Source organism: Nycticebus coucang, chromosome X (genome assembly GCF_027406575.1).
Source record: "Nycticebus coucang isolate mNycCou1 chromosome X, mNycCou1.pri, whole genome shotgun sequence".
NCBI classification, from domain to species: domain Eukaryota; kingdom Metazoa; phylum Chordata; class Mammalia; order Primates; family Lorisidae; genus Nycticebus; species Nycticebus coucang.
Window position 1 is genome coordinate 81,525,662 of NC_069804.1, and position 17,429 is coordinate 81,543,090.

The following is a 17,429-nucleotide window of genomic DNA, read 5'->3' on the forward strand; positions in this document are numbered from 1 at the left end:
TATAGTTCTGGAAGTTCTAGCCAATGCAATCATGCACAAGTATTGAAGGCATCCAAATGGGAAGAGATGAGGTCAAGCTCTTACTTCTTTCCATTGATATGTTCTTATACTTAGAAATTCCAGAGATTCAACCAGAAGACTCCTGGAATTGATAAAGAAAAATGTGGAAACAACCTAAATCCCCCCCACTCCAGGAATGGATTAACAAGCTGTGGTATATGTACACCATGGAATACTATTCATCCATTAAAAAGGGGAAGACTTTACATCTTTTGTGTTAACCTGGATAAAGTTGGAACACGTTCTTCTTAGTAAAGTATCACAAGAATCGAGAAACAAGAATCCAATATACTCAATTCTAATATGAAGCCAGAAGATGATCTAATACATACTGACAAAAAAGAAAAACTCAATTCAATTCAAGGTGGGAGGTGGTGGAATGAGGGCGTGGGGAGAGGGGAGGCAGGAGGAGGATGGGGTATTACAGTGTATGGTACACCTCTTGGAGGCAGGACACAATGATAAAAGGGACTTTGCCTAACAAATGCAAACAGTGTAACCTAATTCATTGTATCCTCAATAAATGTGAACAAATAAATAAATAAATAAATAAATATAGTAATGTAACATGGTATAAAATCAATGTCCACAAATCAGTAGCATTTGTATATGCCAATAGCAATCAAGGTGAAAATCAAATCAAGTACATAATATCCTTCACAGTAGCTTTAAAGAAAATGAAACACCTGGAAGTATATCTAACAAAGGAGGTATAGAATCTCTACAGAGAGAATTATGAACGCCTGAGAAAAGAAATACCAGAAGACATTAACATATGGCAGATTATATCATGTTCTTGGCTGGGAAGAATCGTTATTGCCCAGAGCAATCTATAGATTTAATGCAATCCACATTAAAATAGCAATAGCATACTTTGAAGAACTTGAAAAAAATTGTTTTTCATTTTATATACAACCAAGAAAAAAACCCTATAGCCAAAGCAATTCTTGGTAATAAAAACAAATCCAGAAGCATCATTCTACCAGACTTGAGGTTATACTACAAGTTCACAGTGATCAAAACAGCATGATATTGGCACAAAAATACACACAAATCTTTGGGACAGAATAGCAAATTTAGAGATGAAATAGGCTCTTATCTCCATCGGATCTTTGCTAAACCAAACAAAAGCATGCACAGGGGGAAAGAATCCCTGCTCAATAAATGGTGCTGGGAAAACTGGATAACCACATATAAAAGACTTAAATTGGACCAGCACCTTTCACCACTTACAAAAATTGACTCACAGTGTATAACAGATTTAAATCCAAGACATGAAACAAGAAAAATCCTGGAAGTATGAGAAAACTGTTGATGATATATGCCTGGGGAAAGATTTTATGAAGAAGACCCCATTTGTTGGCAAGCAAAACAACAACATAAATAAATAAATGAGGCTTAAGCTAAAAAGCTCCTGTAAGGCTCAGGACAGAACAATTAAAGCAAACATATGGCCTTCAGAATAGAAGAAGATATTTGTATGTTATGCATGTGACAATGGGTTGATGACTAGAATCTATAGAAAAATCAAATTAATCAACTAAAAGAGCAAACAATCCCATCTATTACTGGCCAAGAGACATGAACAGACTTCCTCTGAGGAAGATAGATGAATGGCTAACACACACATGAAAAAAATGCTCATTGTCCCTAATCATCAGAAAAATGCGAATCAAAATCCGGAGATACCACCTAACCTCAGTGAGAATAGCCCACATTACAAAGTCCCAAAGTTGCTGATGTTGGCAAGGGTATGGAGAAAAGGGAACACTTTTATGCTGTTGGTGAGATTGCAAACTAATATAGCCTCTTTGGAAAGAAGTATGGAGAATCCTCAAAGAACTCAAAATAGACCTAGCATTTGATCACACAATCCCATTACTAGGCATCTACCCAGAAGAAAAAAAATCATTTTATTACAGGGATAAAATTGCACTAGATTGTTTATCGCAGCTCCATTTATAATACCAAGATGTGGAAACTATCCAAGTGCCCATAAACCCATGAATGGATTAATAAACTGTGCTATATGTATACCATGGAATACTATTCAGCCATAAAAATGATACTTTGTATGTTTTTTATTTACCTGGATGGAATTGAAGCATTCTTCTTAGTAAGGTAACACAATAATGGAAAAGCTAGTATCCATTATACTCAATGCTAATATGAAGCCAGTAGACAAACTTATTTACTCCCACATAAGAGAAAAACTCAAAAGAAGGAAAGAAGGGAGGGGGATTCATGTGCTCCCAACTAATGGTCCCCATGTAAGGCAATATGGCACACCTCCTGGCTGTGGGACATACGTACAAAAGGGACCTTATCTAACAAATGTAAAGATTATAACCTAATCTCTGTACCCTCATATTAATCTGAAATTAAAAAAAAAATCTTAGTGTACCATACTCAATTATTTTGGTACTAAGATTAACCACTGAGGTTAACTAACTTTGTAATGTGGGCTATTCTCACTGAGGTTAACCACAGCTTTCAAGGTTAACTGAAACCTCAGAAAGCAAAATCCTGGATAGGGGGACTACAGTACACAGAAAGCCATCATGAATCTGAGATTACTATATCAAATATCATTTATTTCACTAAAGACTTTATGGAGGTTCACTTACCTTGCCCCACCAAAATAGCCATCCTGCATTTTTTGGAGTGCTGCCAGGATACTTGAATTCAAGCTGGTACCATCCTCATCTTGAAATGAAGAGAAATTTAAAAAAATATATTTGTGGTTTTAACATTTAATTAGGGGGAAATCTTTCAATTACTTGAAATTAACATTCTGGTGGTGATGGTACAAATGAGACACTCCTCATTGACCACCATCTGAGAACCAATAGCACTGCAGAATGGGCAAATGGTTAGGTATAATGACCAGTAGAGTTCCTCAAACGCTTTATTATACTTATCATAAGTACTTAGCACAGTGTCTGATGACAGAATGCTTAATGACTACTTAATGCTAACAATAACAACAGTAACCATTTGTTGAATGTTGTGTGCCAAACCTATTCTAAACATTCTATAAACATTATGTCATATGTTGAACTTTTGTTTACATGTGTGTTGTATGAACATACAAATATCTGGAAAGCTAACAATTATCTGATTTTATGTAGAAGGATTTATACTGCACATCCTATTCTGTGACTCATTTTTTCTAATTTATTCTTTGTAACAGCTAAAATAGATTCCATAGCAAACATTTATATAGATTTATATATTCAACATTGTAATAAAAGATCATTATCCACATCTTTATGCACTTACCCTATTATTTCTTTGAATTCTTACAAGTAGAACTTAGGACAAAGGGAACACTTACTAAAAAAATTATAGAAAGAGTTGTGCCGATATTTCCACTAACAATAATAGAAAGTGACTGTTTTCCCACACTTTTGATGAAAGTGGGCAAAAATATTTCTTAATATGATAGGTAAAAAAAAAGAAGACATTGTTTTAATTTAATTTCTACTAAGACTGAGCGTGTTTTTATGTACTTACTGGCTATTTGTATTTCTTTTATAAATTGCCTATTCGTGTCCCATCCTATTTCTTTTCAGATCAATACTTTACTTACTATATAAAACACACTTTCTTCTAGATAATTATAGACTATAAATGCTGGGGAAAAATATTATGAAATTAAGGTTGTGAAGGTGTTCTTCATTGGAGACTAAGATTCTATCATTATATCAATTTTGATAAAAAATAAATCTAGGGTATTTTTGAAAACTTCTAATGAAAACCAGTTCAAGTACTTTCATCAGTAACAACTCATATGCCTTGTACAATTTTTTTTTTTTTTTTTGGTAAATGTAACCTAAAATCTGCATTCAAATGTGATCACAACTTTCTTTCAAATACTTTATACCATGTAGAATAGTGTATAGAATTACTTTTTTCCTCTTTAAAACTTCAGAATATTATGTGGGTACACCCTTTTTATTTACATAGCTTGTTTCTATATCATTTAAGTCAAAATTATAAGTATGATCTTCACTCAGAAAGTGTGCAATGGACCCATACAATGTACACATTGGATAGGAATTTACCCATTGCCTTTGCCCTACCAGCATACTTGAATTTCATTGAGTTTTGCTGACATAACCCAAGTGCCCATTAATAAATGAATGGATCAATAAAATGTGGAATATATATACCATGGAATACTATTCAGCCACAGAATTCTTCACTTTAACCACCCCATATCGTACCCATATTTGGTGCAAATATTTTTCCTTTTCCTTTCTTTATATTGCAGGATATTACAAGAGTACACTTGTTTTGGTTACATACATTGGTTTTGCACCATTTGGGTCAAATTTATAGGTGTCACCCAGATAGTGTGCATTGTACCTGTTAGGTGTGAATTTACCTCTTCCCTCTTCTCCCATCACACCTACTTGACTTTTGATGAGTGTTACTTCTACATGTGCACATAAATGTTGACTGATTAGTACCAATTTAATAGTGAGTACATTTGGGGTTTGTTTTTCCATCCAGGTTAATACAAGAGGTATTAGTTCACCCCCCTTTTTATAGCTGAGTAGTATCCCCTGGTTCACATATGCCACATTTATTAATCCACTCATGTGTAGATTGGCACTTGGGTTGTTTCTATATCTTTGCAATTGTGAATTGTGCTGTCATACACATTTGGGCGCTGGTTTCTTTTGTATAAAATGTCTTTTCTACCTTTGACTTAATACCTAGCAGTGGAATTGCCGCATCAAATGGTACAGGAGGAAAAAGAGAGGGAGATATGTCTATACTACTTTGTTTTTTTCTAATTTAATTTTTAATTAACATCATAACTGTATACATTTATGGGGTAGAATGTGATAAATTGATATACAATGTGGAATGCTCAAATCAAACCAATTAACACATATATTACCTCACTTAATTATTTGCATTAAGATATTTAAAATTTAGTTATCTTGAAATATACTCTTGTATTGTGCACATTATACAAATATCCAAATATCTTCCCTCCTCCCACCAATTGGTCTCTCTACTTCCCCTCCCCTCTCCCTTGCTAGACTATATTTGTGTTTTATCATTTGACAATACTAATTTCCATAGAGGATGTGCTAGTTTGCAGTCCCAGCAACAGTGTCTGAGTGTTCTTACCTTGGCATCTATGCCAGTGTTTGTCATTTTGGGACTTTTAATTTTTATTTTTAATTTTTTTTTATTAAGTCAAATACACATACATCATGAATATATTCATGCATATGTGGGGTACAATGTGCTGATTTTTTTTTTTTTTTTACAATCTGATCCTGCAATTTCTCTACTAGCAGTATATCCAATAGAGATTTTTTTTACAGTTGTCTTTTTTCTCTTTTTTTAAATTTCTTTTTATTAAATCATTTGTACATAAATCATAAATACATTTATGCCATTATGGAATTCAACGTGTTGATTATTTATACAAATTGGAGTGCTTACATCCTAATAAACAACATAGCCTTCACCTCTTTTACCCAATTATAGGATTAAGACATTTGTGTTCTGCACCTGATAGATCCAACTTGTTCTTGTAATATACTCCATAGGTGTGGTGCCCCTACCAACCTTCCCTCTATTGACCCACCCCCTCATTTCCCCTCTCCCTTCCATTCCCTCCTTCTTCCTAGGCTAAAGTTGTGTTTCATTTATCATATGCTGCTGTGAGTGATTGTAAATTGGTTTCACAGTAGTACTGAGTACATTGGATTTTTTCCCATTCCTGAAATACTTTACTAAGAAGAATATTTTCCAGCTCCATGTACATAAACATAAAAGAGGTAAAGTCTTCATTTTTAATGCTGCATAGTATTCCATGGTATACATATATACATATACCACAATTTATTAATGCATTCATGGGTTGATGGGCACTTGGGCTTCTTCCATTACTTGGCAATTATGAATCTATTCCTAATTGTTCTATTCATAATTGAACAACTGGGTTCAAATATCTTTATTGCCAAATGATTTTTGGTCCTTTGGATATACACCTAGAAGAGAAATTTCAGGATCAAACAGCAGCTCTATATTTAGATTCCTGAGTGTTCTCCAAACTTCCTGCCAAAAGGAACGTACTAACTTGCATTTCCACCAGCAGTGCAGAAGTGTTCCCTTTTCTCCACATCCAGGCCAACATCTGTAGTTTTGGAATTTTGTGATGTGAGCTACTCTTCCTGGAGTTAGATGATATCTCAGAGTAGTTTTGGTTTGCATTTCTCTGATGATTAATGATGATGAGCATTTTTTCACGTGTCTGTAGACCATGCACCTATCATCTTCAGAGAAGCTTCTGTTCATATCTTTTGCCCACAATGAAATAGGATCACTTTTTTTTTTTTTTAGTAATTAGTTTGAGTTCTCTGTGGATTCTGGTTATTAGACCTTTGTTGGAAATACAACTTGCTAAAATCCTCTCCCAATCTGAGGGCTGTCTATTTGCTTTACTTAGTGTGTTCTTGGCAGTTCAGAAACTTTTTAATTAGATGAGATCCCAGTAATGTAGTTTTGATGTTGTTTCAATCGCCTGGGTGAACTCCTCATAAAGTATTCTCCCATGCCAATTTTTTCAAGGGTTTCCCCTGCACACTCTCTAAGAATTTTTATTCTTTCATGTCTTAAGTTTAAGTCCTTTAACCAGTGAGAGTCAATTTTTGTTAGAGGATAAAGGTATGGGTACAGTTTCAGTTTTCTACAGGTCGCCAGCCAATTCACTCAGCACCATTTGTTGAATAGGGAATCTTTCCCCCAATTTATATTTTTAATAGGCTTATCAAAAATCAAATGACGATAAGTGTGTGGAGTCAACTATTGGTCTTCAATTTTGTTCCATACATCTACCTCTCTATTTTTGTGCCAGTACCATGCTGTTTTGAAAACTATCAATTTATACTATAGTCATAAGTCTGGAAGTGTGATTCCTCCTGGTTCATTTTTATTTCTGAGTAATGTCTGATTCAAGTTTTTTTCTGTTTCCATATAAAATGAAGTACTAATATTTCCAGTTCTTTAAACTATGACAGAGGTGCTTTAATAGGGATTGCATTAAATCTGTAGATTGCTTTAGGTAGTATAGACATTTTAACAATGTTGATTCTTCCCAGCCATGAGCATGGTATATTTTTCCATTTGTTGACATATTCATGTATTTCTTTACTCAGGGTTTCACAGTTCTTTTTATAGAGATCTTTCACGTCCTTAGTTAGATACACTTGCAGATATTTCATCTTCTTTAGCACTACTTTAAAGGGAATAGAGTCCTTGATTGCTTTTTCCCTTTGACTATTGTTGGTATGTAAAAGGCTACAGATTTTTGAGTGTTAATTTTGTAACCTGAGACGTTGCTGTATTCCTCAATCACTTCTAGGAGTTTTGTAATTGATTCCCTGGGGTTTTCCAGATATATAATTATATCATCTGTGAATAGTGACAGTTTTATCTCCTCTGGTCCTATTTCTATTCCCTTGATTGTCTTCTCTTTCCTGATTGCAGTGGCTAAGACTTCCATTACAATATTAAAAAGCAGTGGAGACAATCGGCATACTTGCTTGGTTCCTGATCTGAGTGGAAATGGTTTCAATTTTACTCTATTCAATATGATATTGGCTGTGGGTTTGTTGTAGATGGCCTCTATCAGTTTAAGAACTGTTCCTTCTATACCTATTTTCTTAAGCATTGTGATCAAGAAAGGATGCTGGATATTGTCAAAAGCTTTTTCTACATCAATTGAGAGAATCATATGGTCTTTCTTTTTAAATTTGTTTATGTGATGTATGATATTTATGGATTTACGTGTATTGAACCATCCTTGGGACCATGGGATGAAACCCATTTGGTCATGATGTATAATTTGTTTGATGTGTTATTGGATTCTGTTAGCTAGGATCTTATTGAATATTTTTGCATCAATATTCATTAGAGATATTGGTCTATAATTCTCTTTTCCTGTTGGGTCTTTTCGTTTGGGATCAGGGTGATATTTGCTTCATAGAATGTGTTCAGAAGTATTCCTTCTTTTCTATGTTTTGGAAAATGTTAAGTAATATAGGTACTAGCTCCTTTTTAAATATTTGGTAGAATTTTGATGTGAAGCCATCTGGTCCTGGGCTTTTTTTTTGGGGGGGGGGGAGATTTCTTATAGTCGATGCTATCTCAGAACTTGTTATAGGCTTGTTCAACATTTCCACTTCTTTCTGGCTAAGTCTAGAGGGGTGGCATGTTTCCAAGTATTCATCTATTTACTTCAGATTTTAACACTTCTGAGAACAGAGTTTTATGTAATATTCATTAAGGATTTGTTGAATTTCTGAGGAGTCTGTTGTTCTTTGGCCTTTATCATTTCTTATGGATGGAATTAGGGATTTCACTCTTCTATTTCTGGTTAGGTTAGCCAAAGGTTTATCTATTTTATTGACTGTTTCCAAAAACCAACTCTTTGATTGGTTGATCTGTTGTATGATTGTTTTGTTTTCAATTTCATTTAGTTCTGCTCTAATTTTAGTTATTTATTTTCTTCTGCTGGGTTTAGGGTTGCAATGTTCTTCCTTTTCCAGTTGCTTGAGATGTCCCATTAAGGTGTTGACTTCCTCTCTTTCCATTCTCTTAAGGAAGGCTTGCAACGCTACAAATTTCCGCCTTAGAACTACCTTTGCAGTATCCCACAGGTTCTGATAGTTTGTGTCTTCATTATCATTTTGTTTCAAAAATTTGGTAATTTCTATGTCTCTGTTTTTGTGTCAGTGCCATGCTGTTTTGGTTACTATAGCTTTGTAGTATAGCTTGAAGTCTTACAAATTGATGCCTCTGAGTTTTTCTTGTTGCTTAAGGTTGCTTTGGCTATATGGGGTATATAAAGCATAGAATTATCTTTTCAGATCTGTGAAAAATGACATTTGTATTTTAATGGAGATCACATTGGATCTGGAGACCATGTTGGACAGTATAGGCTTCCTTTTAACAATGTTGATTCTCCTGATCCATGATCATGGTATGTTTTTCTGTTTACCAACCTCTGCTATTTCCTTCTTCAGTATTTCATAAATTCTCTCCATAGAGATTTTTAACTTCCTAACTTACATATATTCTTAAGTATTTTGTTTGTTACCATTGTGAGGAGTATTGAGTTTTTATTTGATTCTCAACTTGAGTGTTAGTGTATGTGAATGCTATTCATTTGTGTATATTGATTTTGTAACCTTAGTCTTTCTTGAATTTATTTATCAATTTCAGGAGTCTCTTGGCAGAATCTTTGGGGCTTTCTAGGTATAAGATCATATCATCAGCAGAGAATGACATAGTGTGACTTTTTCTTTCCCCACTTGGATACCCTTGATCTCCTTCTCTAGTCTGATTGCTCTGGCTAGAACTTCCAGAACTATGTTAAATAGAAGTGGTAATGGTGGGTAACCTTGTCTGGTTCCAGTTTTAAGTGGGAATGATTTCAGTTTTTTCCCATTCAGTATGATGTTGGTTGTGGGTTTATTGTATGTGGCTTCTATAATTTTGAGGTAGTCCTGTCTACGCCTGTCTTGTTAAGCATTCCTGTCATAAAAGGGTGAATTTTGTCAAATGCTTCTCCTACACCTATTGAGAGAATCATATGCTCTTTGTTTTTACTTCTATTTATTTGGTGAATTCCATTTATAGATCTGTGTATGTTGAACCATCCTTACATCTCTGGGATCAAGCTTAATTGTCATGGTGATTTTTTTTTTGATGTGCCATAAAATTGAGTTCACTAGGATTTTATTGCAAAGATTTTGCATCTCTATTCATAAGGGATATTGGTCTATAGTTTTCTTTTCTTTTTTTTCTTAAGCCCTGTCCTAGCTTTGGTATCAAAGTGATATTGGTGTTGTAAAACATGTTGGGGAGGATTCATTCCTTTTTGATGTTATGGAGTAACTTTTGCAGATGGGTACCAGTTCTTTTTGTAGGTTTGGTAAAATTTGAGTGTGAAATCATCTGGTCTGGAATGTTTTTTTTTTTTTTTTTGTTAGGAATTTTTTGTTGTTGTTGTTGGTGCAATTTTGGTACTTGATATTGGTCTGTCCAGGAATTCTATTTCTTCCTGACTGAACTTAGGGAGTCTTTGTGTTTGTAAGAATATGTCCATTATCTCCATGGTTTCAAGTTCCCATTTTCTTTTTTTTATACTTGGTTAATCTTGTGCATTTTCTCTTCCATAGGATATCTAGATTCAGCTTGTTCATCAAAATTTATTTTTATATTTTTATTTAGAAATTCAATGAACTGGTAGATTCATTTAATAAGAATAGATGCCCTCTCAATATTAACTAATTATTCTTATACAGAAACATGAGTTATGTTGCTCTACTGATTAAAATCTCCCCTTATGCTCTTTGATAGTTATACATTTTTTTCCTCAAATAATTTTAGAGGTATTTCTTAAGCTTATGATTTACTTTTCTAGAAAATTTGTCAATTTTAACTAGACTTACAAAATTGTACTTGGTATTTTTCTGCAGTTTCAAAAATCTCTTCCAATTCTGTTGCTGTGTCTCTTTTTAGAACCTGCATGGCATTGGCATTCACATTTCTAATGTTTTTATTGTATATTTTTCTTTACTCTGAACTCCACTTTTCTGAATATTAATGTAGCCACTCTGATTTTTCTTTTTATTAAATCATAGCTGTGTACATTAATGCAATCAAGGGTACAATGTATTGGTTTTATATACAATTGGAAATATTTTTGTCAAACTGGTTAAAATGTTTCATGGCATTTTCTTAGTTATTGTGTTAAGTAATTTATATTCTACACTTAGTAAATTTCACATGTACCCTTGTAAGATGCATCATAGGTGTGGTCCTACTGATTACCTTCTCTCCACCCATCCTCTCCCCTCCCCTTCCCTCCCTCTGCCCTTTCCCTATATTTGTGGGCTATAATTGGGATATAGCTATCACATGAAAGCTATAAATTGGTTTAATAGTAGGGCTGAGTACATTGGATACTTTTTCTTCCATTATTGAGATACTTTGCTAAGAAGAATATGTTCCAGCTCCATTCATATAAACATGAAAGAGGTAAACTCTCCATCTTCCTTTAAGGCTGCAGAATATTCCATGGTTTACATACACCATAATTTATAAATCCATTCCTGGGTTGATGGGCACTTGGGCTTCTTCCATGACTTAGCAATTATGAATTGGGCTGCGATAAACATTCTGGTACAAATATCTTTGTTATAATGTGATTTTTGGTCTTCTGGGTATATACTTAGTAGAGGAATTGTAGGATTGATTGGCAGGTCTATTTTTAGATCACTAAGTGTTCTCCAAACATCTTTCCAAAAGCAATGTATTAGTTTGCACTCCCACCAGCAGTGGAGAAGTGTTCCCTTTTTCCCACATCCATGCCAACATCTCTGGTTTTGGGATTTTGTGATGTGGGCTAATCTTACTGGAGTTAGATGATATCTCAAAGTACTTTTGATTTTCATTTCTCTGATGATTAAGGATGATGAGCATGTTTTCATATGTCTGTAGGCTGTGTACCTGTCTTTTTCAAAGAAGTTTCTCTTCAAGTCCCTTTCTCAGCCTGAGATGGGATCACTTGTTCTTTTCTTGCTAATACGTTTCAATTCTCTGTGGATTCTGGTTATTAAACCTTTGTCGGAGACATAACCTGCAAATAAGTTCTCCCATTCTGAGGGCTGTCTGCTTGCTTTACTTACTGTGTTCTTGGATGTGCAGAAGCTCTTTAGTTTGATCAGGTCCCAGTAATGTATTTTTGGTGTTGTTTCAATTGTCCAGGGGAGTCCTCCTCATAAAATACTTGCCCAGGACAATTTCTTCAAGTGTTTTCCCTGCATTTTCTTCTAGAACTTTTATAGTTTTATGTCTTAATTTTTAATCTTTAATACAGTGAGAGTCTATCTTAGTTAATGATGAAAAGTGTGGGTCTATTTTTAGTCTTCTATAGGTTGCCAGCCAGTTCACCCAGCACCATTTGTTAAATAGGGAATCATTTCCCCACTTAATGTTTTTAATTGGCTTATCAAAGATCAAATAATGGTAGGTAGCTGGGTTCATCTCTTGGTTCTCTATTCTGATCCATACATCTACCTCTCTGTTTTTTTTTGCCAGTACCATGCTGTTTGATCACTATCAATTTATGGTATAGTCTGAGGTCTGGTAGTGTGATTCCTCCTGCTTTGTTTTTATTTCTGAGTAATGTCATGGCTATTCAAGGATTTTTCTGATTCCATATAAAATGAAGTATTACTTTTTCAAGATCTTTAAAGTATGACAGTGGAGCTTTAATAGGGATTGCATTAAAATTTTATATTGCTTTGGGTAGTATGGACATTGAATTTCTTAAAGACAGTATATAGGTGGGCCATGTTTTTATTCACTTTGCTAATCTCTATCTTTTAATTGGTATACTCTTTACATTTAATGATACGTTAAAGTTAAATCTGCCAGGTATTGCTTTCTGTTTATTATCTCTGTTCTTTATTTCTATATTTTCTTCTTCCTGCCTTCTTGTGAGTTTCATATATATATGAAACTCTAATATATATTTAGAATTCTGTTTGATTTATTTCTCGTAGTTTTGACAGTTATCTCCTTTCTTATATATGATATGATATATATATATAGTGTATATAGTATATATTTGTCAATATTATAAAGTCTGAGAATTTAGGTTGCAAATTCATCCTAGAAAAAGTGCTACATACCTCATTGCTGAATATCATTATGGTCTCTTTCACGTATTACCCTTGGGAAGCTATGCATTGCCATCAGTATCTAGTCCACAGTTCAAAGCAGTTTGGAACTCTTTTTCTGGAATGACCATCAGAGCTGTCATCATATTACCCCTAATGTCCAGAATGTCATCAAAATGTTTTCCTTTCTATATTTCCTTTGTCTTTGGGTAAAGGGAAAAGTCACTGGGAGCCATATCAGGTAAGTAGTTAGGGTGTTCTAATACAGTTGTTTGTTTACTTACTAAAAACTTTTTCATAGTGCCATGTAAGCTGGTGTAGTGTCATGGTGCAAGAAAGGGCCATGAGTTCTTGGCCAATATTTTCAGCTAAGATTTTCCTAACTGTTTCTCTGTTTATGTTTACTTGGTCTACCATGCTTCTCACAGTCAGTTGATAATTTTGATACAGAATTAGAATAATTTTTGAAATGCTTTCAACAGTTCTTCTCATTACTGGCCACCTTGACCTCTCATCATCAGTGACACTTTTCCTACCCTCAGAAAAATGTTTAATCTGTTTGTACACTGCTATTTTCTTCATAGCGTTATTCCTATAAGCTTGGACTAATAGGTCGCTGATTTTGCATTCTTGCCAGGTTTAACCAGAAATTTATGAATGTTTGTTCATTGTTCTAATTTAAGCTAAGTCATTCCTACAATAGCAAACAAAAACACGCAACAATAATGATCGCTACTCAGAAAATACTGTCACATGCTGTGTGACAAGGATATACCAAGATTATGAAACCTTATGGAGTTGTGTGTACAGTGCTGCCAAAGCAAGTGCACAGAGGTAAATTCACAAACTGAATTGTCAGACCTCACATACCAGTTAAGGAAATGGACAGAACCTTATCTCTTTAAGTCTCTTACTTCCCCCTATTTATAAAATAATTGCCCTAAATTTTTTCTCTACATACTTTGAGAACTATGTCAACCAATGTTATTTTTACTTCAATTGTAAAACATAATTTAGAAAACTGGAGTGAAGAAGGTCTACTGTATTTGTCCATACTTTTATATTCTTTCTATTGTTTTCTTTCTTGATGTTTTAAGATTCCATATAGATGTATTATTATTTCCTTTCTGTTTCAAGAACTTTTTTAAAGACATTCTTTTAGGAGAAATCTCCTGCAGAAAAATTCAGTCAGTTTTCCTTTCTCTGAGAATGTCTTTTTTCCTTTTGTTCTTCAAGTTTATTTTTATTGCATACAGAAAAAAATTGGTTTATAATTCTTTTCTTTCAGTACTTGAAAAATATTGTGCTACTTCCCTCTGGTCTTCATGGTTTCTGATAATATTTGTTTGTTCCTAATTGTTTATTTTTTATAGGAGAGTTACTGTTTTTCACTCACTGCTTTCAAGATTTTTTCTTCCTTAATTTTCAGGAGCTTGGTTATTATGTGCTTTGGAATGCATTTATTTTTCAGGTTTAGTGTTTCTCCACTGTTTAAATCTGTAGGTCAATGTCTTTTGCCAATTTTTTAGACATTTTAAGTTGAAATGTTTTTTTGTTTTTCTCCCATACTCTTTCTCCTCTCCTGAAATACTTATAACATGAATGTCAGATTTTTGTTATTAGTCCCACAGGTTCCTGGAACTTTGTTCACATTTTTTTTTTTCAGTTACTTTTTACTGTGTTGTTCAGAATGAGTCATTTCTAAAGTTCTATCTTCAGATTACTTTGTTATCTCCATTCTGTCATTGAGCCTGTCTAGGGAGTATTTCATTTCACTTTCAGGTTTTAGTCCTATAACTTCCATTTTGTTATTTGTATATTTAGTTTCTTTGTTGAGGTGACCTACTTTGTCATTTATTTCAAGTCTAGTTGTAGCTGTGTGTTAAAGTATTTTTATAACTGTCTTAAAATCTTTGTTGGATACCTCCAACATCTATTTCACCTTGGTGTTAGTATCTGTTGATCAACATTTCTCATTGATGTTGAGATTTTCTTGCACCTTGCCATGAGTGATTTTCTACTGAAATCTTGATATTGAGAGTATCATGTTATGAGGTTCTGAATCTTATTAATTTTTTTTTACTTAGCAGGTTTCCTATGATATTCTGCTGTGAGAGAAGGAGGCATCGTCTTGTTACTGCTAGGCAGGTGTAGAAGTTCTGGGCTTTCCAGTGGGCCTCCACTGATAGCAGTGAAGGGGGAGAATTTCCAGTACTGTTGTGTAAGGATAAAAGTGTAAGCTACCCACCAGAATTTCTCTGACACTACCCCTAAGAGGGAAAGAGGTGCCTATTCACAGCTGTGTGAGGGTGGAAGTCTAGGCTCCCCACTCAGCCTCTGTTGACAGAGTTGAATGTGGAGTCAAGGTTCTTTGCTGTGGTATTTTTCTGGAGTAAATCAGTTACTATCTAAAAGTTTTCTGTCTGGCTAGATTGCTCCTTTCCTGTTCCTTTGGATAGAGAAAGTGTATTTTGGGGGGGTCTTTTTATGTCTATTATTTAATTAATTGATTAATTTTTGTCCCTTTTAGTTTCTCGGATGCCAGCTTCTCTAAAATTTAGTCCAGGACATATAAAGTAGAAGGAATACCCAGGAAATTCAATGCTGTGTTATTCTTCCTCCCCCAAAGTCCCAAGCCTATCTGCCTTCTTCTTTCTGTCAGTGTTCTTTTTTTTTTTTTTTTTTTTTTTTTTTTTCTGTCAGTGTTCTTATATTTATTTTATATATAATGTCCAGGAGTTATAGCTGTACTTCGCAAGAGGAATAGAGAAAAAAGTGAGTCTACTCTATCTTGTCTCAAAAAAAAAATAATATTTGTGAGACTCTGTCACAAATATAGAGACAGAGTCTCTATATTTTTGTAGAGACAGAGTCTCACTTTATGGCCCTCGGTAGAGTGCCGTGGCATCACACAGCTCACAGCAACCTCCAACTCCTGGGCTTAATCGATTCTCTTGCCTCAGCCTCCAGAGCAGCTGGGACTACAGGCGCCCGCCACAACGCCCAGCTATTTTTTTTGGTTGCAGTTCAGCCGAGGCCGGGTTTGAACCCACCACCCTCGGTATATGGGGCCGGTGCCTTACCAACTGAGCCACAGGCGCCGCCACAAAAATATAATTTTTTATTGAAAGTAAAAGTATTTAAGGATATGAAATTTTCTTAATATGTCCTTGACCAAATTTCATAAGTCATGATAAATAGTGGTATCATTTTTCCTTTCTAAAAGGTATGTCAATTTCAAATTTGACTTTCTCTCTAAGACCTACCTGGAAAAAAATTTAATTCCTTCAAGGTCAGATTTTTATTTTTACCATTCTCATGTTAATTAGTTTTATGTCATATATCTGGTAATGTTATCTATATGAATATTACGTTTTTTTTTTGTTTTTTTTTTGTAGAGACAGAGTCTCACTTTACTGCCCTCAGTAGAGTGCCATGGCGTCACGTGGCTCACAGCAACCTCCAGCTCTTGGGCTTACGTGATTCTCTTGCCTCAGCCTCCCAAGTAGCTGGGACTACAGGCGCCCGCCACAACGCCCGGCTGTTGCAGTTTGGCCGGGGCTGGGTTTGAACCCTCCACCCTCGGTATATGGGGCCAGCACCCTACTCACTGAGCCACAGGCGCCGCCCCTGAATACTACGTTTTAAAAATAAATGTTCTTTGAGTATTCTTTTTGGGTACAGAGTTATATACATACTCATAAATATAAAAATCTGGTTTGGTGCTCCTGTATGTCTTTACTTAATTTATATAATTGATCTGTGATTTTCTGATAAAAGTATGTTATAGTTTCCCACCACAAATGTATGGTAGTGTTGTCATGTTGTTACTAAGTTTTCCTAAATATGTCTTTTACACACATTGATATTATTTAGTTGATAAAAATTTACAAATGTTACATCATATTGGTGTACTACAATTTTTTAAATATAAAATCTTATTCTTTTCTCATTTACTGATTTTTGCCTTGAATTTTACTTGGTAGTTTTGTTATTAATTTTGTCACACTGTTTTCAATTGTTAGCATTTTTACAGGCCATAAAATTCATGTGCAACTTAAAACTGCACACTATGTTAAATTACACATGAACTTTATGTCCACCCTATGTATCTTTACACATTTCTTTATTCTCTATATTTCCATATAATTTAACATTAGGGGTATCTTTCGTGACTAGTATTTAGCTAGATTTTGTTCTTTTACACATTCTGAAAATCTTTGTCTTTGACATGAGACCTTAACTAAGCCATATTTTAATGTGATCACTAATATATTTGTTCTCATTTCACGAGCACAACATTTTCATTGGCAAAAACATGCTGCTTTTGGTAATGTGGGCTTGAGAGATTGAGAGACCTGTGTTGAGACCAGGCTCTGTCACTTACTATTTTTATGACTTTGGCCAATGAGTCCCCTTCCTTGTCTATAAAATGCCACTATTAATAGTACCTACCTGAATAAGATTGTTGTATAGATTCCAAAATAATTTACTGAAAACATTTAGTTTAGAACCTGGCACAGAGAAAGTGTTAAATAAATACTATGGTTATTATTGATATTGTTACTGATGTTTTGTTGTGTGACCACGTATCAGTTATCAAAACATTTTGATTTAAATCTAGATGTTTGTTTAGCAAGTTCCCTC

At 34.4% G+C, this 17,429-nt stretch overlaps 1 protein-coding gene across 2 annotated transcripts in view; it reads right to left on the reverse strand.

Annotated features, from left to right (window-relative positions):
* Positions 1 to 17,429, reverse strand: part of PHKA1 (phosphorylase kinase regulatory subunit alpha 1) — a 397,078-nt gene that overhangs the window by 206,030 nt on the left and 173,619 nt on the right. For both annotated transcript variants that reach the window (XM_053580169.1, XM_053580168.1), the window contains one exon: positions 2,688 to 2,766. In XM_053580169.1, coding sequence (XP_053436144.1) covers positions 2,688 to 2,766 — 79 coding nt within the window. The remainder of the gene's footprint in view (positions 1 to 2,687; positions 2,767 to 17,429) is intronic.